At 39.1% G+C, this 27,270-nt stretch overlaps 1 protein-coding gene across 2 annotated transcripts in view; it reads right to left on the bottom strand.

Moving 5' to 3' along the window:
- LOC146379402 (glucocorticoid receptor-like) overlaps positions 1-26,865 on the bottom strand; it is a 61,645-nt gene extending 34,780 nt beyond the window's left edge. For both annotated transcript variants that reach the window (XM_084940642.1, XM_084940643.1), the window contains exons 1-2: positions 26,352-26,865; positions 23,423-24,666 (exon numbers count right to left, since the gene is read on the bottom strand). In XM_084940642.1, coding sequence (XP_084796768.1) covers positions 23,423-24,657 — 1,235 coding nt within the window. In that variant the 5' untranslated portion in view covers positions 24,658-24,666; positions 26,352-26,865. The remainder of the gene's footprint in view (positions 1-23,422; positions 24,667-26,351) is intronic.
- Positions 26,866-27,270: the final 405 nt, after the last annotated feature.

Raw genomic sequence — 27,270 nt, 5'->3', positions numbered from 1 at the left:
GGAAGTAACTGAAAGTAACCTTCTTCATGTGTAATTATAGTACAGAACGTGTAAATAATAATAAGGAAATGTACTGGGGCTGGAAAACTACATGGCAAAGCTTAGAGCTTAGGACACCGGGGATAGATCAGGACAAAACTTTTCAGAAGCACACTCATGGTGATTCAGGAGGGGTGTCAATACTGGCCAGGTCACAAGTGTTTTCTTTATTTCACACATGGACTGGCAACCACAGAGTCCAGACCTTAACCCACTGTGAATCTCTAGGATGTGATAGAGAAGGCTTTATGCAGCGGTCTGACTCTCCCATCATCAATACAAGATTTCAAAGACAAATGAATTCCACTCTGCAACACTGCGTAAGAATAGAAGCAACCATAACCTTAGCATCAAAAGTAAAAGTGGCCCAATGAAATACTAGACTGTGAGACTTATTTATGTAAATGCAGGAGAAGCTGAAACGCCGGTATCACCTCAGTGTCTGTCCTGACACGCCGCATGAAAAAAGGTTAATGTTTCTGAAGTCATAGACACAGATGGCAGTAAGAATACTGACTGACTCGTCTTTGATTTATATATCATTACCTGCTAACAAGCAAAAAGTGCTGAGAGTGACAATTTAAAGGAAGCACGGCAGGGAAAGTGATCATTTTCCCTGACGTTTATCTTGGCTGAGATTATTTAGGTTCACCAGCCTGTTGGTTAACTTTATTATCATTTAGATCAATTTCTGAGGTCTGAGGGGAAAAAAAAGGAAACATGCATGCAGTCTTACTAGAGGCCAGGCCAGAGAAAATGTCTCCAGCTACATTGGAAGCATTAGCAGAGAAGAGTGGTGATGGCTTTGGCTGACTAATAGAGGGTTACATTTACATACGCCCACCTCTGTCTGCAAAAAGATTAATGAAGTTGGTAGATGCAAAGTGAAATCTTTCGATGTACAGTGAGAAAACTATGGGAGCACAGAAGCAGGGCAGTAAGAGTTTGCTTGCACGGGGGGGACACAGGAACTGGTTTCAGGAACCGACACTAAATAAAAAGAAGGGTTTTAAATTTACAACAAGCTGGAATTTGTTCAAAGAACTATTTCATTTATTTTTTTTGTGTGCCTCTGATGCATTGGAAACCCAATGTAATCACTCTGTCAAACTATAGTTTCCTCTCACAAAGAACTCTGACAAAGTGTTTATTGCACCATGAAATGATAATCAGTCATTAACAGTACAGAAGAAAAAAAAGAAGAATTATAATTACAATTTTTTGCTATTCTGATAAAGAGCCTAGAACTCTCTTAAAAGCTAATAAGGGGTTTATGATTTTCCCACATGATTTCTTTCTAACACTGAAACGTATCCCGCATTATCAGCAGACCACTGGAAAGTGGAAATAACAAGGCTGATGTGATCTGATACACATCAGATGACAGTTTATTCCTTAATTCAAAATAATTCTGCTGGAAAATACAGTTAGAAGATTAAGTGATAAGTCTACTTAAGACCTGTCAGTCAATCTGCTTTGGTCTGCAGCCTGCAACTGCAGAGTGGAAAACTTGTTTTCATGTAGTTGTGCTGCCTTTCTGTTTGCTTTACAGTTAAAAAGAAACAGCAGTTCTACAAAGTCTCAAATGATTACTTTAAACAGTACATTATGTTGCGTAGAGCGCCACTGGACTGTTAGCAAGCAAGCAGCTGTGCTGTTCCCACATATAGCTCATAGCTTCATCATAAATGTTTAACTCGTGAGCATTATGTGCAAGATTTGCAAAGGGAAAAAAAAAATTATTGTAAAAAGTAGGAGGTTTGTTTCATCAGTCGTACTCAGGAGGAGACCCTTATTAAATAGCATGTTGATTTTACAGACAAGCTAAAAGTTTTCCCCCAGTTCTCAAAAGAATTGACATTACATGTCACAAGTTACTGCGTGTCATGTTTACTCATGAATTTATCAGTCTTTTTATCTGTAGATAACTAATTTCAAGCTGACACTAATATGGGTTAGGACAATCTAACCCGCTTAAACCTAAGAAGAGGAGAAACAAAACAACAGAGCAAAATATCTTGTTAGAAAAGTCGCTAATGGAGGCCAGAAATGTGGTTGAAAATCAGGTGGTGTCATGCTTAATAAAAACAAAAATAAAACGCCACACAACTGCGGTTTACATAACCTGTTCTGGCCAAAAACACCGGCAAATTAAAGCATGCATGGGTATTTAATTTTATTCCGCTCTAGCCCAAGGCACACTGCAAACAGTACAGTCTGGAGCGTAATGACCAAGTTCAATTAAATATTTACCGTCTATTAGAAAACTGAAACAGCATCTGTTTAGCTGTCAAAGTGCAGCAATGGTTTTCTTAGCCTGTACCAAACTCACTGAAAGCTAATACATTATGACAAAAACAACAGAGCTCAAAACAAAGAGACAGAGAGAGCCAATAAACAAAACAAATCAAACACGTAACCATGCAAATGCACACACAAGCTTGGAAGAGCCTTAATAAAAGCTTGTGAAAGCCCTAAAAATAATAGATTTTTATGGGTTGTGAGTTTGATGCGAGACTCCTGTGGTCCTTGCTGGCACAGCTTTACTCTCCTGCTGCGTTTCTGTGGGCAGCATCAAAGGTGCAAAAGCAGACTTTTACCTCGAGTCCATGAGGGACAGTGCTACTTTTCTTTGGATATCCTGATTCTAATTCACTCAAGGTTATCGTCCTCCTCCTCTCTATCTCTTACACACATGCACACACTCACACCAGACACACCCATGCATGCTCAAACACACCCACACACACAGGCTGAACGTTAACCCACTAAAGTGCGCTTAAAAAGCAGTCACAAAGCCCCTTAACCAACCTGCTCAGCCGAAAGGGAGAGCAAAAAAAAAAAAAAAAAAAAAAGCAGAGAAAACATGAAGAGAAAACTGACTTGCTTATATATATATATATATATATTTTTTAAATTGAGAGATCATTCCATTGCAAGAATTGTTTCACAGATTTCACAACTCAGATGGCCTTATTTGAAGACAGATAAGTAAGTTGTGAAAGAAGGAAACAGAAAAGCAGGATGAGGATAAGCCGATATCTTGAAAAGTGATGAAATGTGGTTTTCCACAGAAACCACTGTAGAAGTTAAATGTGTAAATTCCGATTTGCGCTTGGACTATTGAAGGCCCCACCCTTCGGACACTGCCCTCCCTACCCCACATTTCGGTTTCCTCTGAGAAAGGCAAGTGGAAAATGAGTCTCTGAGCTGATTTTGGGCCCAGGGTGAGGGAGGAAAGAAACCTCCATGTGTCAAGATTTCGCTCAAGCAAACTCATTGACTTGATGAAGAGGAGCAGATAAGATAAGAGAGAAGACCTTAGAGAAGGTGTGTCTGATAACCCTGCTTCTATTGCTATCAACAATTTCCAGTATGTAAGAGGGTAATTGGTAACAGTTATGAGAAAAAACACTGAAAAAAACAATAGGTTTGATATTAGATTTCCAGTAGTTGGCGTCAGCTTGAAAAACAATCTATTTTTTGGAATTATTAACATTAATGAACCCATATGCTGTCTAGCTTGTTTAGAAACACACACAGGGAACAGATAGCTTAAAAAATAATATAAAAAAGGAAATGTCAGCCACAAGTAAACAAAAAATCTCCCCAATTTGTCTCTTTCCGGATCCCATCTGCAGCATTGACTTAATACAAGTAAACAGAACCATTAATGGCAAAAAGTAGCATTTTTCACAGCGGGTCAACCGTAATTGAGCAAACACAGTAAAGCATAGACTTCACTAACAAATGCATTAGAGGTAAGCTGGAAGCACACGTGTGTTTTAACTGAATACACATACACACTTACCTAATTTCCATTTTCCCCAGGTCCTCCTGCCTGTTGAAATCACTGTTTATCTGACCATACCCATCCTGTCGTCTTTTCATTTCAGTGCATAGTAAACATATGTCAAAAGGCTTGCAAGGATCTTTTAAAGACAGACCCCCCATTGCTTATTTCACCCCATGTTTAAACTGACTAGTTTTATCAGCTTTGTTTCATTTAACAAGTGGGTTGAAATGTTTTGCAAACCACACTCAGTGCTTATTTTCTGACGTCAGGTGAAATCAGTGTATGCTGGTGTATAGTGAGTAAGACTGCTTTTGCAGTGCAGTGGGTATACCCATGACAATACAGTAACACAGGAGTCTAAAGCACAAATACTCAATGGAGGATAAACTCAAGTCCATTTTTTAATAAAAGCATACAAACTCTAAGCTAGACTTACAGTTGAATATTTTAGTATTTACAGGTTATTTGGTGGAGATTCACTTCAATTCTCCAGTCCCAGAAATCTTTCAAAGGTGTGGACAGATAGGACCACTGAACATCACCAAAACCAAAAGCCATACCTTGAGTATAATGAATTTACTGTAATTTAACCACGATGAGGTGTTTGGACTTTACTTAAGAATTTAAATGTTACGCATCAGTCATTATATTACATTCTCGTCTCTTGGGTAACTGTATTGTTTCCATCTGAAATAATGCGCAGTCAAACTAGAAAGATACAAAATTCAGTGTCTTATTATGCAGCAAAGTAAGTCACCAGATGGTATATACAAAAAATAAAAATAAAACCAGCTCTAGCTCAGTTGCCTACAATCTTTAAATGCTGTGTACATGTTAACTTATCAATATAATAATAATAATACAGCAAATGAAAATAGAAATGAGCCCATTTTGATGTTTGGACTTTCTGCTCAGTCGAGACCTTTTTTAATTCTTGGTGAATTTTCTGTGTTGAAACAAGAAGGCCTGTACATTTTCAGTGCAATTGCTTTATTATCTGTGTGCCTGAATACAAGCTGGCCTGTGACTCAGGCATGAAAAAGCTCCAGTGTTATGAGTCTGGCCAAATTATTTTTCAATGTCGGTGACGCAGTAGCTCATCTGGCTCATGATCCACCACAGCTCACAGCTCACAGGTTATAGAATTGGACACAAAGAAAAATCTAACTTTCAGTGTCATTGATAGGCTGTACTGCACAAACTAATGAGAATTGAAATCCACTGAGAAGTCAAGGAGGCCCTCAAACAGTCATATCCTGCACAAATGTTGTGATGTTGCTCAACACCAAACAAAAGTGTTTGAGTTCAGGAGTATTGTGGCACAGTGAGTAGTAAACACAGCCAGAAAAAGCACAAAAACTGCCTGTAAGATGACAAACCTTGTCCTTGGGCATATTTTGGAAATACTGAAAATCCATTAGGTGAGGATTGTGTTTGCAAGTTTCACTAAAACCTGACCAATACTCTAAGGGGAGTAGCAGTTATTGTGAATTGTGGACAGAGCAGGAAGGATGACAGACACCTTCCCATTGCATGAGCTATGGGAAGGTCCTGCAACCGGATGAGCTAAAAACATGCCCGATTTGACAGGAGGGACTGATAAGCTTGGACTAATTTTCAACTTCCACTGTTAGCCATGACTCATAATTCAGTGTAGACACTTTATAATCATACAGACCTCCAGATGACGTTATTCTGTAGCCATCTATTTCATTAAGATAGGCACACTGTCACAATTTGTGTGCTGTAGACGAGGCAGAGTGTTATCCAGCAGTGCACTGTGATGCAGCTGCAGATCTGCTACATCATATAATCCTGCCTTCATTTGCACTCTAAACAAGTCCCCATTCATAATATGGACATATGACCGATTGCAGCAGCACCAATTTCTGACCTCCACCAGGAGCACAAAAAATTCCCCCTAGAAAACTGTCTACTGTCTACTCTGGATGGCATGATGCTCACTTCAACTCAAAATGCATCCTATTTCAGAGTTATTTAAAAAAACAAAAAAACTAAAACTTGAACCTGAAGTTCAGCTCCATAGCAACAGCACTGAAAGAACAGCATGACTAAGTGCAGTGAAGCCGCCTCACTCGTACTGTTCTGATTTTTAGGGCTAGGCTGCAGACATCCAGCAATCGTAAGCAAGATGATCTTTTCCTAATAATTCTTGTCTCGTGTCCACAAACTTGTGACCATATCTCTCAGATTACATTTTTTTTAAATCTCTGGCACCTGACTGCAGGATTTCTTTGGGGGGGGGGGGCTAGCAGCAAGCATGTGGAAGATCACCAGAAATAATCTAAAATTATGCAGAAAATTATTAGCGGATTATGTGGCACAGATAAAACATGAATGCAAAAAAAATTATCTTGAACTATAACATCCATTACAATAAATGTCTAAAAGTGAATGCGTTTTTCCTTTCTTTTTTTTTAACTGCCAAGATAAATTAAACACATTTTCTCTGTAATAGGCAATAATAATGTTATTGACTAAAATCATGCAGATGAGAGATGAGCTGTAGTGGTAAAGCTAATGTATTCTGACAAACACCATTTATCATTTTTGTGCAAGAGGGGGTGGACTGAGAGTAAAGAGTGATGAATCAGTTGTGAGAGAGCACAGACACAGAGAAAGGAGAGAGTACAGCGAAGAGCAGATTGAGGAAAATGGATAGAGCGTCAGCTGTAATTAATGGCTGAAAGGCTGATAGACCATGCAGTGAGGAGGGAAATGTGCAGGAAAGAGAAGAGCAGACATTATGACGAGGCCTCAGACTGTCGCTGTACAAGCTGAATTTATTTAATGTACAAAAGCAGCAGCGAGCACACAGCAGCTGAGCAATGACCAGCATTAAACATGCAAGACATTAAATGGCAAAATCCAAACTCATGAAAGTGAAACAGGCCTGAGGGGGTGTAATAATGTTCACATTTTTTTTGTAACAGAAAAGCACTTTGTGTCAAGTTACAGACATCAAATTGCATTCTTACTTATGTACAGGTTCACAGTTCCTAATTTATTACATCATATTCACTTGGGCAAGTGGCGGTCTAATGTGAGTGTGTGCGTGAGTGCACAGAATGCACTTACTGCAAAGTGACAGGGAAATTGAAGACATTTTTGCACTGGCTTCATATTTCAGACCCAAAAGATCTCCATCTTGTATTATTTTTACTGCATATGCATACGTGCATTTATTCCAAGTGTAATTATGCATTATTATGCCAAAGCATAATGGCGCTAATGGCTGACTTAGATCAACAACAACAAAAATCAATATCAATTCTGGATTTAATAATGACTAATGATACAGTTAATCATTAGACAGTGTGAATTTTGTCCTCCCTCCCTCAGCCTCTGCAGGAAGTTTTGTAACATTAAAAGGGAGTTTTTCCTTCCCACCATCAACATGCTCGTAAGGCATTGTGATTGTCTGGGCTTTCTCCAATATTGTAGGGTCTTTACAATATAAAGCGCCTTGAGGTGACCGCTACTTTGATTCGTTATATATATATATATAGATATAGATTTTAAAATTGGTAGTTAGGCTGCTATACTGCAGGATGTTTGTCCTTTGTGTGCCACCTGTGAACATGGAAAATCTTGCTGTCTGCACCAGGACATTAGCAGCAGGTTATTCAAGTCCTGCAATGTGCAAGGTGGAGCACAAAAAAAAGAGTCGTTGATAGTTTATTCATTTTAGGACCAGTGGCAATCAGCACTGCTGTCTACAAACGCTCATGTTTTTGTTTTTTTTCCTCTTTTTGTGTCAACTTTTTGGGACTGCTCACCTGAGAATTTGCCCCTTAAGTCAAGCTTGCTTGCAGGAAGATAGGAAGAAATAGTCTACATTATTTGAGAAATGGGAAGCTCGTCAGGAATTCCAGCCCTGGTCTACCATTTCAGAACAATAACAAGGTTAGAAAGGCTCTCAATGAACATGAAAGTACAATACACAAACAAAGCTGAGGCCTGTTGGGCAGCTTTCATCTACAAAGAAAACACAAAGTGTTGAAAGTAGGTTAGAAGCAGAACAGTAGTCCAGAGAAAGTTACAGTAGCTTAAAGCAAACTGAAATGAGGTGAGATATAATATAAAAAAGGGGAAGTTCAAGTGTCCCAGAGTGTGAGAAAAAAGAAGGGCTAATATGAGGAAAGAGTGAGAAAGAGGAAAGTGAGAAAAGCCACGGGAGAGAAAGCTGCAGTCAGATATAGAGGCAGAGTTTGGCCCAGCTGGATTATGGCCCATTTACAGTAGAGCTGGACTCCTCCCCTTCTTCATCGCCCAGCTCCCATGTTGATGACAGTTAAAGGAGGAACAGAGTAGAATTAAGGAGACCTTTCTACCTTTACAGGCAGAAAGAAAAGGAGGAAAAGAACATTACTCACAGTAGACAATTTGTCAGTGCTTTTCTTACATATTACTGCCAATCAAGAGGAAATACAACTGATTTCATGTCATAGTTGACTAGCACTGGATGGATGATGCATGTAATGCATAAAGGAAAAATCCACTTGCATATAATAATGGTATTCTGTGGTGCACTTCAAGGCATGCATAAGAAGGTTGCACCAAACTAACAATTCACTGCAACTGTCTGCTGCAAAAAAGTGGTTACATAAAACTACTGGCTGGTTTCCAAGTGTTAGCAAAAGAACACAAAGAAACAGATATGGGGGGGGGGGGGTTGAATTTGCCCAAGAACAAATTCAAACATATCGAAAGTACTAGCAAGTAAGGCAGAATGATCTTGCACCGAATGCAAGAAACGAAAGCATTCTGTCAGTCTGTTTCAGCCAGGACAGAAAAACGCATGTTTCACTTCGCATCTGAATGAGTGCATACCTCCAGATATAGTTGCCACAGCATTTTGCGTTCTCTTACAAGAGATGACACAAGATTAAATGAAAGTTAAGACCAAAAGTTCTTTAAATTAATTCAGAATCAGAATCAAAGTGTACCTTTGCGGTCCTCATCAGCATGCGGTGTACAAATGCAAAAGCATTCAAGTCAAGTAAACCTGTACTTGTTCGTTTTTGTCATACAACTACTCTACAATTGGATGGGGATAAAGAAAAGTAAGACATTTTATCAAGATCTGTCACGTAACATTACATGAAACAAACATGTAGCTTTGAGTCTACATAACTGAGAGGATAACTGCCATTCTAGATTATTCAAACTCCAGCTTTGGTAGAATGAGGTCCTTTAATGTTAGCAGCTATGGGCTAAGCAGGCAACCTGCACCAGTCCAACTGCTGGGTAACTGAAATATGCAGGATTTTCCAAACCCAAGCAGTCCATACTGGGATACTTTTCTCAAAATGCCTGCGACAAATCTCAGAGTTGATGCACTGCTGTTATGTTATGATGGAATAACCTGAATCACTGTGCCTGAGAAACCAAGGCCACTATTCTAAATTTGGAGCTGATGACTGATCTATAGAGAAGAGTGATGACCGCAGTAATATATGATTCTTCCTGCTACAGTGGCCTAGCACCACTTCAAAGCAGCAAGGGTTATTTACTTTCACTCAAACCATTGGCAGAACAACCTCTACTTTGCCAGTAAAAACAGAAAATGTAACTTTTATAATAAATAAAAAGGAATTGAATAATGGAAACATATTAGCAATGAAATTAGGCTACTGTTGGAGCCCAATTCAGTAGGTATCTGACCCAAAAATCAAAATTTTTAGTTGTGTCCTATTTAGGAAATATAGTATAACTTTCTCATACAAGCCCACAGTCCTCTCAGTTTAACACAGAGAGTGAAGGTAATTGATCCACACCTTACTGTTGCAGTAAATGTCAAGTAGGTGATTTATTGCTGGCGATCTATTAACCTGCTCAGTATGTCTGAAAGTGTGAGAAATGGATAAAGTAGTCTTTGCTACTTCATTCCCTCCTGCAGAGAATCAAACTCTTGTTTTCAAGGGTGCCTTGGCGTGCAGTGACCACCGTTTTCCTTTACCTTTGAAATTACTGCCACAGTACTGAAGGCGCGTAATCTGCTTAATGATTTCTACTGTCGACTGAGTGCAGTGGAGGATTTGAAATCAAACGTCGGGGCCGAGCAGGGACAGAAAATGAAGGCAACGGCATAGAAAGAAACTTAAAGTGTAAAAGGAAACCTTTATAAAAGAAGACAGTCAAAGTAGGCGACATCAAAGAAGAGAGAGAGAGTCTGAAGGAAAGGAACAAGGGTATGATGTGTGGGCTGGAGCTGGTTACACAGCCTAAATGTTTGTTAATTACTCTGTTTTTAAAAAGCACAGTACAAAAAAGCTTTATCTGTCTTGAGGGTATATGGAGGTTGTGGCAAGTAGACTCTTGTGCAGTAGACTTGCTCTTATATAGCGCTTTTCTACTCCTGAGCACTCAAACCACTTTATAAAACATGCTTCATTCACCCATATTTCCACAAGCACTTCTATGCTTCTGTCTAACATTCACACAAGGTCACACGCATGCAGACAGACACATTCACATCTCATTGGCATGCACTGGAGCATGCTAGGGATCGAACCACCAACCTCCCAATAAGTGGATAACCTGCTCTACCACCTGAACTACTGCCACCCAACAGAGTTATGCATCATGCAAAAAAAACAAAATAAAAAAACTTAGAACAGAGGTGAAATGTTTTGAATTCAGTCTTTGGATTCAGCGGTCATTTTGAATTTTGAATTGCAACTTAAGTGTACAGTGTTTAACACATTTATTATACCACCACCCAAGGTTTATGACACAGGAACCCTAAACCCTCAACAGTATTGGTAATTACCAGTTATCATTTTTTATGCTTCTGTAATCGTTAATCCACCAATATGCTAAAATTGTTTAACCAATATGATATTTGTAAGAAAAAATATAATGTTGTTATCAATTAATTTAATTGAAAGCAGGAAAAAAAAGGTAAGGCACATTATTATTATTATTATCATTATTATTATCAATAATATTTTGAGTAGAGACGTCAAATTACAGTTATTATAGTTATTTACTATAATAACATTATTACTATATTTAGTGTTTTCTTGTTTTTAAGACAGGTGGTCTAATAAATGCGTTAAGCACTGTATGTAAAATGTTGAAAGAACCACTTAAGGTCTAGGAAGACTACAAATGACAACATGACACATGACTGACAAATAAGACTACAAAGCACTGTTACTTAGGCCACAATCACTAAAATGTCCAGAGGGTAAGTTGAAGTTCTAGGGGGTGATCTAATAATATTGCAATTTACAATAAAAATGCCAGCAAACAGAGTCTTCCATTAGCTCTGCCAATTGTGGTTTTCATTGTGTATCATTCTGTAGAGAAATGTGACTAACAACCTAAAATACTGAAAACCCTCCAGCGTGCTATAAAAAGCGACTTGTGTTGGGGCTTTCCCTTTTAAGCTGACGGTCTATGCTAACTTTGATTCCGTTTAGATAAGTTCTGCTCTGCTACACAAAAGTACCAGCATTATTAAGCTCTTCACTCAGTGAAGAGCCTGCAGGAGTTTAAGCTTTGGCGCACAACTTTGACATCCATCATTCACCCCGAGGTTCGCTCTCGTCCTGATAACATCAGCCTCTGGCATTCCAACTGTATTAACCCTCCTGTGACAGCTACTATCACAGGCACAACAGGTGCAAAATAAAACATCCTTTTTCACATCACTAAATTTGGCACAACTTTCAGTGAATTGCAAGCAGTAAACCTGAAAAAGAAAATTCCTGCAAATGCCTATGCAGTAAGACCAGCGACACACACAAAAAGCAGAAAAAGCCCTTCTGGGCTTTCAGTCACTACAGCTCATTAGTAAATCATTAGTAAATACCAAAACTGCTAAACTGCTCTTAGAAGTGTTCAGTCTTACTGGCGGCACATTGAGATTAAGGCACAGCAATGCTTTCAGCTAACTGTAAACTCAGATTGCTAACATGCAATAAAGGCCTCAGTCTCACATGCCCGGCAATTGGTCAGTGATGCCCTGTCAACACCCCAGCAGAGCAAATTGCAAGAAGGTATTTTCATGCAGCATTGTGCACCTCTTTGCAAACAAATTCACACCAGCTGTGCGAAACTTCCAGCCACCATTCTTCAACCAGTATACACTCTTTTTCCTTAGCAACTGGTGACTGCCAGATGGTCTAGGCCTGTGTAACTGAGGCGAGTTAACATGCTAACTTCCATAAACCAAAACACTGGTGAATGCAAAATGCACTGATGGTGAATTAATGCCTGTGCGATTTTTTTCCCCTCAAAATAACCCCTGCCATGGGCAGGTTAGTGATTCGACAACAACCTAAAAAAAGCACAAGCTTTAAAAATCTTATGTGCTGTTGACAAATATGAATTATGGCCAACTCATGTCAATAGAGATACAATAAACGGCATGGCTGGCATGCTTCTTCCAGCACACAGGTCTATTTCTAACATTGCTTTGGCAACACAAAACTGGCACAATGTAACATCATCACAACAAGCACCTTTAAAAATAGTAGACTGGCCTTACCAGTAGCTGTGCGGAAAATACATAACCTCCAGACACACGGGGGCTTCTATTTTAAATGATGACATAAGAGTGTCTGAGAGGTAGGTCAATATCCTCAGACAAATGCATGACATATTAGTAATTAATTCAGAACAACTGATACTGGACCAGTGCATTAATAATGGTATTGGAATAGGAAGAGATATATTGTATTGCTGTACTGATATTTTGCCCCATCTTTACTCAGTTATTCCATAAATGTATTAAACTCTACTGTTATGGTTGTTATTATGTGAATTTATAATTTCTTTTTAAAGTGCTTTAGTTCAATTCAAACTGAGCAGATTTGATTGCTAGAAAACGTTTGAAACAGATAGATCTACCATTGTGTCACCCCCCCCCATGTGTCCTGCACAAACACCAGCCAGTGATAAACGCACTCACCAACCAGTCGTTCAATCAGCTGCTTGTTTAGTCAGGATGATAAACAAAGTCTACGCCTGTTCGATACGACCAGCGCTGATACCAACACATGCCGGATCAGCATAACTCCATCCATTCAGTACAGTTTTACTATCACAAGCTGCAGTTTCATCCACACTTGCTGCTGACTTATCAGACAACCTGTGGTCAGAATCGAACTAACTTCAAAACATGCTTATTTAGTGGTTGCAAAAGAAATTAGGACTCATGCAAAATGCTTTTAGTTTGCTCAGAAACAATGCAAATAAACACACCGATAATGAGCATGCAATCAGTTCTTAATATTGGTGTGTCATCTCAACCTAACGCTGAATTTAAGAATGTAGCAGCATTTCTACAATCACATGATCACAAGTTAGTCACCAGAAGTAACTTGTTAATTTCATTAATAGTGTTTTAAGCGGGGCCATTGTCAAGTTTTCCCTCAAAGCTGGAATGAAATGCGAGACTACACAAGTGCAAGTCTGAACAAAGGCTTCAGGGAGAGAATGTTTGCCTCCACATGTACAGTAACCTTGGTTAGGTAAATAATTGACGGGCCTATGGGACAAGGTCCTTGGCAACCTCATACATTAAACTTTGTATGCATGTGGCAAAGAGAGCTGAGAATACTAAGTCCAAAGATGTAAATATACTTTTTAGGAAATAGATTGCGTGCATCACTACATGCAAACGTTAAGAAAAATGTTTATTGGTAGGTCTAAGAAAATAAAATACAATAAAATGCATTTTACTGTAATGCTTGAAAGGTATTCGAAGAGTGCATATACCATAAAATATGAAAGTGTTGTAATTTTAATGAATTTGTTTCTGATCTGCCTCCAAACTTCGCTTTTGAGTGACCTAATGGGGTCATTTACGATATATGCTCTACTAAAACAACTGGTTCAGCAACAACAATAAAAAAACGAGTGGGGTCAAATATATGTTCAACATCACAGGCTTTAATTTTATTGTAATTGCATACTTCTGATCAGAAGATTATAACGCTTTGCTGTGAACCACGGCTAACAGACTTAAATTCAAATTTAAATATCAAATTGGCAGATAAACAGCTGGCAGTTTTCAGAGGCAGGTGCAAATTGTTTTCAGTCTAAACCACCTGAGTATGGCATAAAAATTTGGAAGAACTGTGATGCTGAAAATTCATTTTGCATAGAAATCATGATTAAACTATGTTAGAATCTTTTTGAATATCTGGCATAGATAAAAGAAACAGCATAAGCATGATAAGCTCAATCAGCTTGAGGGTTATTAGGATTTTCCTTTGCCCTTTCCCCCACCTCTCCCTTAAGTTTGGGGGAATTTGTTTTAGCAGTTTTTGCATAAGTAGATAAGATTGGATAAGATAACATTTGATAAACTTACATCAGTTAAAATTTAGTTAAACTTATGACAATACCGTACTACAATAAATAAAAAAAGTAAATAAAAAAAACAAACAAAACCAAACACTTAACTCTTAAGGGGTTTTTTTTTTCAGCTCAACTCATAAATCAATGTTTCTATGCTGCTAATTATTATATAAATAAATAGAATTAAATATATCTGAGATGTTAAAAACTGAATGTAGGTAAATATAAAAATCCCAAAGTTAAAATGGTGTTCAAAGTTTTTTTTCCCACCTTGGAATAAAAGAACAGCAGCCCTGCTGAAGAGTAATCTAGTTTCTCATATCTAAATAGTGTATACAGTTACAAACAAAGGAGTCTTAATTTATTTTTACAGCATTCTCGAAAAGTGATCCTCAAAGAGATACAAAAGAAGGAGCAAGAGATCCAGTTCAACCCTGTTGAACGATGTATAATTCAGTTTAAATCTTATCAAAATTGAAGCCTATTCCTAGTGAAATATAAATGTGCTGAAATACAGATTTTAAATTACCCTTAAATTTTTATGATGCAAGATAAGAAGGATCAATAAAGCATAAGTCAGTTACATTAACAGGAATTATGAATCTTGTCTAGACAGAAAAATGCTGACCAAGCTGAACCCAAACTTCAAGAGTGCTCCACCTTTTGCTTCTGCTGTAAAAAATTAACAGAAATTTGGCAGTCGAACCGTGCTGCACCTAGGAGAGTTTTAATCCGGGCAGTAACACTGAAAAAACAACTGTGTCGACACAGGAGACATTTGTATTCCCTCTAGAGTTTAACCGCCTCTCGTTGAATCAGGAAGACTGGATTAAAGGTTATCGCAGACTAGATGACCCACATTTAGGCAGACAGGCAGCACAAAAGCAACACAGCTACAAAAATATCTCACAAACGAACAAATCTAATAACTCTCACTCTCAGAGCCAAAAGAGCGCACCATGGCACAGTGCCCACACTGCTCTGAGGATTTGTTTTTTTATTCGGCGACGGGCAGGAAATTCCTCCAACTCGACTCATCAATAAGAAAACAAGTTATGACACGTCATTTACTATTTACAATGCCTACAAAGTCCAATTATAATTTTTATGCTGAACTTTCTACTGGTCTCCAAAATTCCCAAATTTTCCTGTGTTTGTTTTGCAATTTGAAGGCGACAGAGTTATGTAAAGAGAGAAATGCAGAAAGACTGTAGAGAGAGGTAACAGATGCAGTAGATAGGGATGATGTCATAATGTTTAATACTTGTCGGTTTGTCAACGTTCAGCTTCAGTCAAAAATACAACTTTTTTTTTTATGCCTGTGACATTTGTGTTGGCAAACCATTATCAAATGCTGAGATTTTTTTAGGAATGCAAAACAAAGTGAACTCCCCTTTAACGGGAAACATAACTAGCATAACGCAACTGAGGAAAGTATGCAGTTAATGTGTTACTAATCTGATTTTGAGAAATGGATGAGGAAATGCATCAGGATTTCTGTGATTCAGGCTCTGAACAACAGGTTAAATCCTATGTTGCAGTACAAAGTTTGGTAAAGTCAATTGACAGCTGAGAAGTTAGGATATGCGTAAGGAGCACAAAAATTTATATAAAACGACTTAATGCGGCATTTCAAATCACCCTGAAAGATTCAGCATTATGTCAGACAGCCACCACCCAGCACTCCCACTGTCATTGTCATTAAGACTGTTGGCTTCTTTCTCTAACCTGTCACCCAAATGTATACTTGCATGCTAGGGGATGTTTTTAGTGTGCGGGTGACGGGGGTGCTAAATGAAGTGGTGGGACTTCGCTCACCACCTCCACAAACCAATTTCCTGTGGAAAACCTTGTGACTCTATTTGCAGCATGTAGACATTTCCAGTGCCTATAGCTTTTGCCATTTGGTCTGTCTCATACGGTTACCAGAACCTGGTGCTTTCGCATGTATTACTATTTTAAAACGTTCGCGAAAGCATCGCCAAGAAGGACATAAAAGTGTCACAAACAAGCCCCATTACCATCTCCCTCCAGTTTTTCCAGGTTCAGCTAGTTTGCATTGGTAGGTTAGTCATCAAAAGAAGGGAGAGGTTAGACATGTGACAGAGACAGCTATGCACTCTCAGGAATTTTGAATCGTAGTGCTGATAGTCATTACATTACTAAGAATAGGTTATTGAGAATACGACAAGAATCTTTTCGGAGTACAGGTATTCTATACCAAGAAATGTTCCCCTGCCCAGCTAGCTTTGTTCACAATGCTCAATTATCTCACAATGAGTAACAAGGCATTTCTGAGTCTTTGTCTGATCAATTAAGTATGTTGGTGGGTGTTAATGGTTTATAATGGAGCACTGTAACAAAAAATAATTTCCCCCAGGGATTAATAAAGTATTCTGATTCTGATTCTGATTCTGATTCTGCATACAAAGCTTCTCAGATTTAAAGTAAATCTAAGAAGTCAGTGAGTGTCCAATCATCCAAAAATTCTATTATAAATTGGAAAGCCCACAAACATTTTCCAAATAAATCTGGCTGAAACAAAAGCCTTTTCAACAACGGTTCTTGTGAAAAAGAAAATGTAAAAATACAGGAAGAGAAGGAAGTAATGCTCAAAGGAAAAATCTGAATTTCCCAGCGCAGACTAGTCATTTCAGAGGCAGAAAGTGAAACAAAACTTTGACATTGTATGAGAGTTCCCATATACAGTGATTAATACATGTTAAGATCTATGTAGACATTTAAAGATGACAACAGCAGCAAGCTGGCAGCCACCAAAATAGTCTTTAAAAAGGAAACAGCTTGGCTGGAACAGGACTACACCTCAGTTTAGCTCTTTGCACCACTCTGACCCTGTGCTTCAAAGACTCACAATAGGAACTAGAAAAAACAAAACCAAAGAAAGTGCCAGATAGCAAGACAAAAAGAAAGAGGAGAATTGTAAGACATTAACGTGAATTAATATAACGTATCACAGAACATTTCAACACACTTCATATTACTCAGCCTGGATATCTGGATCCCACATGAACTGTCTGGCTAATACTAAGTACCCAAAATCAATCAGCCAGTAAGTTGCAGAGAAATGCAATGTTTTATACAGCTCATCAAACAGCTATTTGTACAGATATTAAGTAACCTGAACAAACAAAGCTGACTGAGGGTGGCATTATCTCGGAGATTAGAAATACAGGAAACTGACACAACAGATGTGAAGCTGACCTAGTTTTTGCCGTAGTTTAGCGACCTTTTGTTGGTAGTTCCCGTTTTAAAAATTATAGAGGTTTTCGGTTTGACTCGAGTTTCCCAGCCTGCCGTTTATATAACAAGAATGTCTTTGGTCTGTGGGAGGAATCCCACACATACACAGGGAGAACATGCAACCTCAACACAGAAAAGCCTCAGATGAACCTTCTTGCAGTGAGGTAAATAGTGCTAAGCAAGGCAATACAAAGCAATCCTGTTATTTTGCAATGTATAGTTCTATTTAAGATAATATACTGTACGAGAAACTGATCACACTCAGCGCAATTACTGTTATTCTGTAAATAAGCAATGGTGAATCTTGGCATACAGTTCCTTATGTTTGCAAATGCTAATAAATAAGTGATCAATGTCATTCAGTTTCAAGTTACCCCTCTTCTGGGCCTAAGTCTGATAATTACAGTAATGATGATGATAATTATTATTATCTTTAGACACAAGCCACTACAGATAACTGAGCTAATACATCTTATTATTCTCCTTGTTACATATATAAACACAATGCATGGAAGAATTTACAGAAATATAAAGTAGTTAAAAAAAAAAAAGTATCAGACTAATAGTATGATTTAAAACATTTTTTGCTTTCAGGTGTTCGGGTGACATCTGTGTAATTAAGTTCACTAATTATGGTTTAAAAAAATCAGTAATAACTGTATTTGAACACGGTTAAGTATAATTTAGTGTTTTCCCCTGCTGCTATAGCCTACAATACTCTTCATGCTGAAGGTCATTAACACTGACCTATGAATCATAGAAAATGCGTCTAACTCAAGGCAACTTAGCACAGAACCAATTTTAAAATTTATCTTTAGGCACCTTGTCTGAAGCCGTTTGTTGCAAAAACACTTCATTTGGTCACATTTCTTCAGCTGAAACCATAAAAAATGCCAACGATAACACAGTTTGGCAGACATAAAATAGAATTTTTGCACCAATAATGTTATTTTCAAAAGACTATTAGCCAAAAACTTGACTTGGTGTGCAGTGAACCCTTAAACCTAACGGTCAAGTGGAAGAGAAAAGAAGAAGTGGCAGACCTGTAAAAACCATGTACAGCATATAAACAGCATCTGAAAGTTGGAAAAATATCCAACAAAGACCTGACACAGGACCACAGTGATGCAGTTGGCCCTTCAGTTAACTAATGTTCACTGAAGCCTCATCAGAAATAGTCTCAAAGGAAGGTGTTAAGAAGCCATTTTTAAGGAAAGGAAACTTGGAGAAAAGGCTAAGCTATGCCAAATTACACAGGAACTGGATGCAAATTCAGTGGCAACAGATCTTAAGGAGTAATTAATCAAAATGCGAATGTTTTGGTTCAAATCGTGAATATCTACAGAGAAGGTCAGGAGCGAGCTACAACGGTGAGTGTCTACAGCCATCTGTAAAACACGGTGGAGGCTCTGTCGTGATTGGGGTTGCATTTCAGCCAGGGGTGTTGCAATGCAAAATTGATGAAACTATGAATGCAGAAGATAACATCAGATTTTGATACACCATGCAATACCATCTGACTCTAAAAGCTCAGCTCTTTTTCTCAGCATGACACTGAAAAACCCCAACAAAAACCCACAGTGGATCACTATCAGTTGTGAACCGAGTTTCCCAAAAGGTGGACCTCAGTATTATTGAAGCAGTATGGAGTCATATTGGCGGAGAACGCTTTGGCATAACACTCTGTATTTCCATGTATGTTTCCCACTGTCCTTGCACAATATAAAGAAATAAGGAGTGGTTCAAGACTTTTGCACAGCACGGTATATTATATACTATACAGTATATTGCTGTGCCTAACAACCTTTATAGCAGATATCACTTATTTTGGACCCTGTAACACATATGTTTTGCATTCGCAACAGTGGTTTTGACAGTTTATGAGAAATCTAACATGCATGCTCCAGAACTGTGTGTGCAGGGCATGGCTGCAAAACATGCTGTCAAACATGTGGTCTCTCTAATCTCTTGTCTTAAAGTTTATATTATATAATACGCTGCAATGATTCCAGAATATATTTTCTAAAAAAATGTAAATAACAGTCTGTGACATGTGCTGACTTTTTTTTTTTTTTTTTTTTTTTTAAACAGAGTTTGAAAACCATTTAACAATAACACAAAGCATCTGCAGTCCTCAGTAACAGTAACAACTACTTTATGATGCAAATCGCAACACACCCAACTGTCAAACAAAAGCATAATTTTCCTGTTAAAAAAAGAGTGAAAAACACGCAAAAAGAAAAAAGAAAAAAAAATGTCTCAGCTTTACCACAATCTGTACTTCTAACATGAATGTGGTCGTGTGTATGTGTGTCTGTGTTTACGTGACAACTGTGTGTGTGTACAGCATTTGCATGCCTCTGTTAAATAAAGAGCTTTGAGGGGGCCAGCGAGGGTAAGTAGGTGAAGAGAAAAAAAGTGACTGAGTGACAGCGTAAGGAGAGCGAGACAGCAGCACACCATAGCAGATATGTACACGTGGCCTCCCAGCTTCCCTGTGTACACTACACACATTCACACAAATACACAAACACACACACAGCTTGCTATCCTCAGCCGTGCTCTTACACACACTGACGCAGGCAACGGAGCAACAGGGAAGAGTTGACATCAGCTTTTTAACCCTTTTTTACTTTGCATAACTCACAACATTTTAAACTTAGCACCACACAAATAAGAAGACTGGGATGTATAACAGGTTAAAACAAGTAAAAACAAATGTCTCCTAATAAGAGGGTGTGTCATGCTATTTCTAGAATTGATATGAATCTTGTAAGTGCCTCCTTTTACCCTGGGCATGCAGCAACAAACATTTGTCTATTTGATTATCAGTTATGTAACACAAATCCTGTGCCAAGCAATGTGGTTGGGCCAAACTGCATTCAAACTGTGTCGAAAATTCCCATAGAACAGCTAGATGGCTTAAATGATATGAAGGGTGTAGTTGATATGATATATATGTGATATATGATATATGATATAGCCACCAGTCACCGTTTTCATCCCTCCGTTAAGATATGGCATGTATCACACACATAGCTGTGAAATAATACAGTATAATGTGATCTAATGCAAAAGCACTGTAACGTACAGCAACACTATACATTTCTATACATACAGTTTTGCTTTAGAGACGCATCGATCGACTGGCCAGGGACCCGAAACGGACAAATTTCAGCACTTTCACCCTGTTAATCACGCATATGTCTGATTACCAGCCAGTGTGTTTCATGCATGCACAGCACATGCACAGCAGCACAGGCAAATAGTTGTTCTCACACTCACAGTCTCACAGACTGAGCCGAGTTCTTAACTGTAAGTGAGGAAGACAAAGTAAACCACAGGGGAACCACCATGAAAACATTCGTAACAACAAACCTATGAGACTCTTATATCACCTAGACCCAGCTAAACATGCCCAATTTGAAGAAGCTAACAAAGGGAAAGTGGCTAAGGCTAGCCAGAGACTAGAGCCAAGCTTACTGGAAAATGAAGTACCTGAAAATTTTGTAGTATAAATCTTCTGCACTTGGTTTTGTTTGATAAGGTTAAATATATAAAACATTTTGGTGAATTAGCTGTACCTCCTTCCAGTAACAGAGCACTTTCTTTCCAGTTGTTTAAGTGAGAGATCGTCCTGTGACTTGCTGCAGTTTGGTGCAGATTGTAAAGTTTAGTAATTTATTATTAAAATAAAATTCAGCACTGTCTAAAAATTCATTTTTGCTTGATTATCTTATCCAGTGCATCTTTATTCAATTCTAAAGTATTAAACGACTCAGTCAGAATGACCAGTTTCTTTTTTCTTATGCTGTTCTTTGTTATGTTGCATAACTGTTTTTTTTTTTATAGTTGATCCCTGCCACTTTTATAATTCACAGTGTATAATTCCTTAAAGAAAGTCTGTAGCTAAAACAGAGACCCTAAAAAGAAATTTGTATAATATAGCTAAAAAAATCATTAACAATTTCTCAAAATTCAGTATTTTAACTTCTGACTGTGAAAATCGAATGCTTTACTTTATTTCATGTAAAAGCTGATTCATTTTGTTTTCGGGTTGTTGCTCATACTAAAAAAAACAAACAAAACTAAAATCAATTTAACACAAAATGAAACATTTTTTTTAAATATTTAATGATTTCATATACTGAATTATTATTAGCTGTGTATGATTTAAAAGTTTTATTTTAAAATAATCATCCATCTATGTGAAATCGCATTCGAAATAATCAGCTTAGTGTAAATTAAAGTGTCACTACTAAAAAATCTAACCTTTCACACTTGGTTCATTGGTAAATCTAAAGTGTTGATTTAAATAATTTATACATCATGGGAACAGCTTAACTGCTAAATGAGGATATATAAATATATAAATAGTCCAGTTATACTTGCTTGGTCCGTGGACTGTTAGGTGAGTTTGTTTTTGCATTAAGCTGTTTGTACTGTAAGAAATTTTACATTGCAGTGTTCAGGTCCCGAAGAGCATCACAGTACGTTATCACACTTCATGCTGGTGCAACAGGGATCAACACAGCAGGAAGTCGGTTACAAAAGTCCCGTGTCCGTGTTTAGCAATAAAGTTCACTACAGTTTATTATACAGGAGAAAGACAGTGGCTTGGGAAGACTGAGACTTGCACTATTTACCAGAACAAAGAGATGTGATCAACAGAAAATCAGACTGACGGAAAAGAGCTAGCGATAGCTGAAACTCGTTCATATACAACTTGTTTACAGCTGTCCTGAGCTAAATCCCTTAACAGCTCTTTAAGAAGGCCAGTACGGGCTCACATTATTACTAGACATTAATCAAACACCATCTTTGTACTTTCACATATAACCATGTAGACTCATAAAACTAAAAATTCAGTTATCAGATAGTCTTTCCAAGCTGAAGCGAGGCGTGTCCACCAGACACTTTTCATGCTCACCAAGCTGCACGTACACATCTTTCTCACAGCGCTCATTTCCATCAAATTAAACAGGAGCACACTGCATTTTTAGAGATGCAAATAACACGTTTTCTAATAAATTGTGGTGGGATGACATGTTTAGATTATTTTGCGATTGCTCTCTAACAAGCAAAACAAAAACAAAAACAAAACAATAGAGGAAAAATACCAAATGAATAGTTCTTGGATACCGTATATGAGAACAGTTAAGCAATATAGCTTAGTCAGACATTGGAATCCAGAATCCACAATACTGTGACACTGGAAAACATAAGATCTCATCTGGATGGCTATTCTCACACACCTTCTCATATCAAGTCTTCAGTTAGACCGCTTACTTTCCCTACTGTCACCTTGCGCCTCGTCAAAAACAGCAAAATATTTCTCTTATATCAGTCTCCTATTCTTGCATACATATTATATGTAGTGTTTACTCTTAATTTAAACTTGATTCAGATTTACAATGTGCTGCAAAGTGGCTGTATTAAGAGTATGCTCTGCAGTGTCTGCAGATGTGATGAGCACCAGACGCCCTGCATCCAAATGCTGTTAAGAATGTCACAGGGAAGCATACAACAGCTCCTGAGCATCTTTTCTGACTTATTCAAGTGATTTTGTGTTAAAAAATCATCACACTAGAGGACATTGTGTTAAATGTTGTGAAAAAACTGACTGAGATGTCAAGTTGCCAGACTGAACTTAGCATTTCAGGAGCTAAGTGAGCAGCACAAACATTTTTGTAGCGCAGTGGAAAAGGAAGCACTGCAATCATTGTGCTTATATACTACTAAAGTTAATTGACCATCTAGTGGACTAAAAAGCAGTAGTTAGTCTTCACAGTTTGTATTTAGAGAATTCACACCTAAGACTGCAGCAAATAACGCATTATCAACTTCCCTTCTCCTTACAATTAAACTTCTTTTTTCAAAGCACAGCCATACTGAGTCAATACAAAGCCAATCATATGATGACTGAGAATAACGACAAATGTTGCAATGAAGTCAAAAGCAAACATAGTGGGATAAAGTTCAACCTACCCGGAGAAGCCAACAGAAAAAGGTGCCAAGGACGCGACAGGAGTGGGCCCATCATCGGTGCTCTGAATCCCAGATGTCTCTCCATACCTTTTCCCCTGGGCCCAGCCATCCCCCATCAGAGGCATGTTTGAGTACATGTCAAAAGGCTTCTGGTCTTGTATGTCCATTGTTGAGCTCGGGTTGGCTCTGTAGTGGTAGCCGGGCACTGCGCCGACACTCACAGGTGAGGTCATGGGGCGTGGTCCTCCTCCATGGAGAGAGCTGATGCCGCTCTGGAGACACTGAGGCTGGCAGAAACCATTATCCTGCTTCTCCTGTTTTATCACACCAGGGGTACAGATTTGGATGAAAGACTCATCAGGATCCTTCTCTTCCTTGATGATGACAGTGGAGAGAAGGGCCTGAGGCTGGTGATGCTGGGGCTGATGTTGCTGGTGATGTATTAGTTGGTGGTGCTGCTGCTGTTGTTGATGGGGGTGTAGGGCATGGTGTTGCTGCTCTGTGCCATTAACACTGGTACAGTTTTCTCCGTTACCCATGAGAGGCTTTATTTCCTTTGGCAAGCCACTGACAGGACAGCCACCACCGGTGCTCTCTTGTAGAATGTTATCCAAGTGTGCCACTTCTGAATCCAACTCAAAAGCACTGATTTCTGGCAGTGAGCTGGGAAGGTCCAGATCTTGCCAAATCTCTGTATCCTCAATCAGGCGGCCACTGTTGCCATCCAAATCGCATGGACCAGTGCCTGTGTGCCCACTATAAGTTCCCAAGTCTTTGTCCAGAGAAAGAATGCTTTCCGTCTTTATGGGGTGGGAAAAAAGGTCAGGCAGAGGAAGGTTGCCTAGGACGGAAGTGTCTGAGGTGTTGATGACAGATGTGGGTGTATCGGAAATACACTGGTTAAACAATGGCAAGCTGTCCCCCATGCCGAATATACCAATATCCTGTTGCTGCTGTTGTTGTTGTTGTTTCTGCATTCGAATCATTTTACCCTCCTTCATGTCTGTCCCCTCACCCAGAACATGATGCTGATGAGACTCAAACAAGCCTCCAAGCTCCCCCTGGCCATTGGTTCCACCCTGTCTATTGGGGGCCACTGTGGCAGGGGGCAGAGACCCAGGCAGATGCATTGCAGTCTGGAACAGTGAACCAGGTGTGTCACCAGTACCTTCTATCTCCGCAAATGTCAGGCCGTCGTCTCGATTACCATTGCGCTTCAGTCCACCCTGATCCATTTCTTTGTCCTGTGGGTAACAGTGAGGACAGCCAGGGTGAATCAAAAACACAACACACACACACAAGGACACACATGCACACTAAAGAGACAAAATTTGCCTTGAATGAGATGACCCATACAGTAGATAATGAAGAAGCGAAACAAACAGCAAATCTTACTGAAATACTGATCACTGATGCTGACAGGTGTTTGAAAACATCTGCATTACAAAGTGGCGCTCTTTAAAAGCAGTGTTCCGCTGCTGTGGTTCTGCCTACGCTCTTCTGCTTCTACTTATTTATTTTTCATCTTTATATAAATGACAGCAGCTGAATGACCCCCTCCCCCAACACCCACACTCCAACAATGTGGCAGACACACAAATGGGAGAACACTTAAAACCGACTTGCAAAATCAGACCTGAGCTATTAGGCTTGCGTGAAATAAATGACTAAAATATGAGTGCTATTTCTAGGAACTGCGTCTTTTCCTCCGTGAACAGGGAAAAGAAGTTCAAGACATGCCCGGACAACTTGCGTTACTGGTATCCGCACCGTCAGACCCCCATTGAGCGTTTGTAACAACATGCATCCGTTGGACTCGGGAGACACTAAACCACGTTAGGCATCTGGCGCGAACGACTGCCTCTGCCCACTTGCAAGAAGGAGCGAGTAAATAATACATTCAAAGTCCAATTTAGAAGTTTTAAACCGATTAAAGCAAGGGTCGGTCTGGAGTGTTTCGAAGCGGTGTCCCTGAATAAACTATATATTAAAAATAAAGAGGGAACACAAATAGGCCAGCATATTAGCTCGTAAACTTCGTCGACCATTTGATACGCTGTAAATGTCAAAACCTTAAAATAACGCACTGCCGAATCGTGCGTGACGACCGGATAATTTCCGGTGATGTTTTGATCAGTGCAAGTCGCCGGGGTCTTTTCTGCTACATCTTTTCCAGCTCTTGAGCCGCAGCGGTGACATTCTTCCTCCGGAATACTTTATATAACATTCATAAACACTTTAAAGCGTCTAAAATAGCTATAGCACTGCAGTATTGTGCTTGAAGTCCAATGATTTATGAAGGGTTTTTTGTGGCTGCGCAGCATTTGCACACATGATTATTTTTTTTCCTTTGTTTTATTGAGCATCTTACAGAAAATGCAAAAAACGATTTATGTTTTGGCCGTCAAGTTCAACAACTTTTCCACACCCACAACGCATTATTGCCAGCTGTCATGCACAGCTTCAAAACTGAAGCTAATGAGATCATGCATTTCTTTCCAACTTCAGTTTGACCAATAAATACCAGTTGGATGCTAAAGTTATATATACATATATATATATATGAAAAAAAGAACTTTGGGATTTCCTGACTTTCTACATGGTACTCCCACCAAGCATGACAACACCATTAGTGCAACCTGTTGGTTATATGGGAAACTGCACAGATCACACGCTTGCTAGCCGCAAAGCCTGATAAGCAGCTGGTAGGCTGAAGTTTGTGCAACGTTTTCCCATTTCTTAAACAAATTCTTCCGACCCAAAAGAGACGCTTTCCTCGAGCGCTCGTGGCGATCTGTCAAACAGAGCTGTCAGCGCGCACGACCCTCACCGTCGGCCTACTCCACGGAACAGCCAGTTTCACCCCTGCCAACATTTCTGCAGTGACCAAACGAGAAGACAAGTGTTTCCACTTGAAAAGATCTCATACCTATAGTATGAGTACCTGACCTGTACTCCACCGGTTAGGTCATCTTTTAGTAGTCCAACTTGGAAAACATGTAAGAAATGCCGCAACGTCCACAAGGTGAAGCGCTTGAATAAAACCCCTTCGTTGCAGTTTTGTTGTGTGGTGAAGTATCAGCTGTATTTGTTGCTGCCTCTGTGCCCGTATCGCAAGAAAACATTCTCCGCAATATATCTAACTGTAAAACCAACAGCCCGACGCTGACCCAGCTCGAGCTGGCGAGATCCGCCGTGTGCGCCGTTTCACGGATCACTCGATAACTTTTTAATGCTCACCACCGGCAGGAGGGGGCGAAAAAAAGTGATCGATCGCTCACTGAACTCGGGATAAATCCGCAGGAAATCGACATATCTGTGGCGCAATGTTCTGCTTATGCGCTATTAAAAGCGCCAGTATTCTAAAGTTATATAATAGAGCCGCGATCCCTAGCGCACTCAACTGCAAACTCAGGCACAGGGCAGGGCGATCGTTTAGTGAAATGGTGACAGCTAAAACAGAAGGCGATCCGCACTTCCTTTAGCTCTCAAAAATAAAAGCCTTCTTTGCTGCAATCGTCTTTACTAGCATTAAATGAAAATGTGTGCCGACTGCCGAGGTATTTAATAATCAACATAAATATCCGCTTTTTACAGATTGAAACGCACCAGCTTTTGTTCTTTTCATACTATTCTATTAAGGTTTATTCCACATCAAACCTTTTCGCTTTTAGTGTAAGGCAGGATGTCGTGTGTTCCCATATCCCCGTGTTTGTCTGTGCCACCTTGACGCAGTTGGTTTAACACTTGGTGAACGCCCCTTTGCCCACTGAAAACTGCAGGAAAATCTGTCAAAACGTGTCTTCATCGGCCCCTTATATCCACCAGGCACAGGACTAAGCAGACAG

The sequence above is a fragment of the Perissodus microlepis genome, chromosome 10 (genome assembly GCF_051167445.1).
Source record: "Perissodus microlepis isolate ML-2025 ecotype Zambia chromosome 10, ASM5116744v1, whole genome shotgun sequence".
Classification (NCBI taxonomy): domain Eukaryota; kingdom Metazoa; phylum Chordata; class Actinopteri; order Cichliformes; family Cichlidae; genus Perissodus; species Perissodus microlepis.
This window is presented reverse-complemented; position numbering and strand designations above follow the sequence as displayed.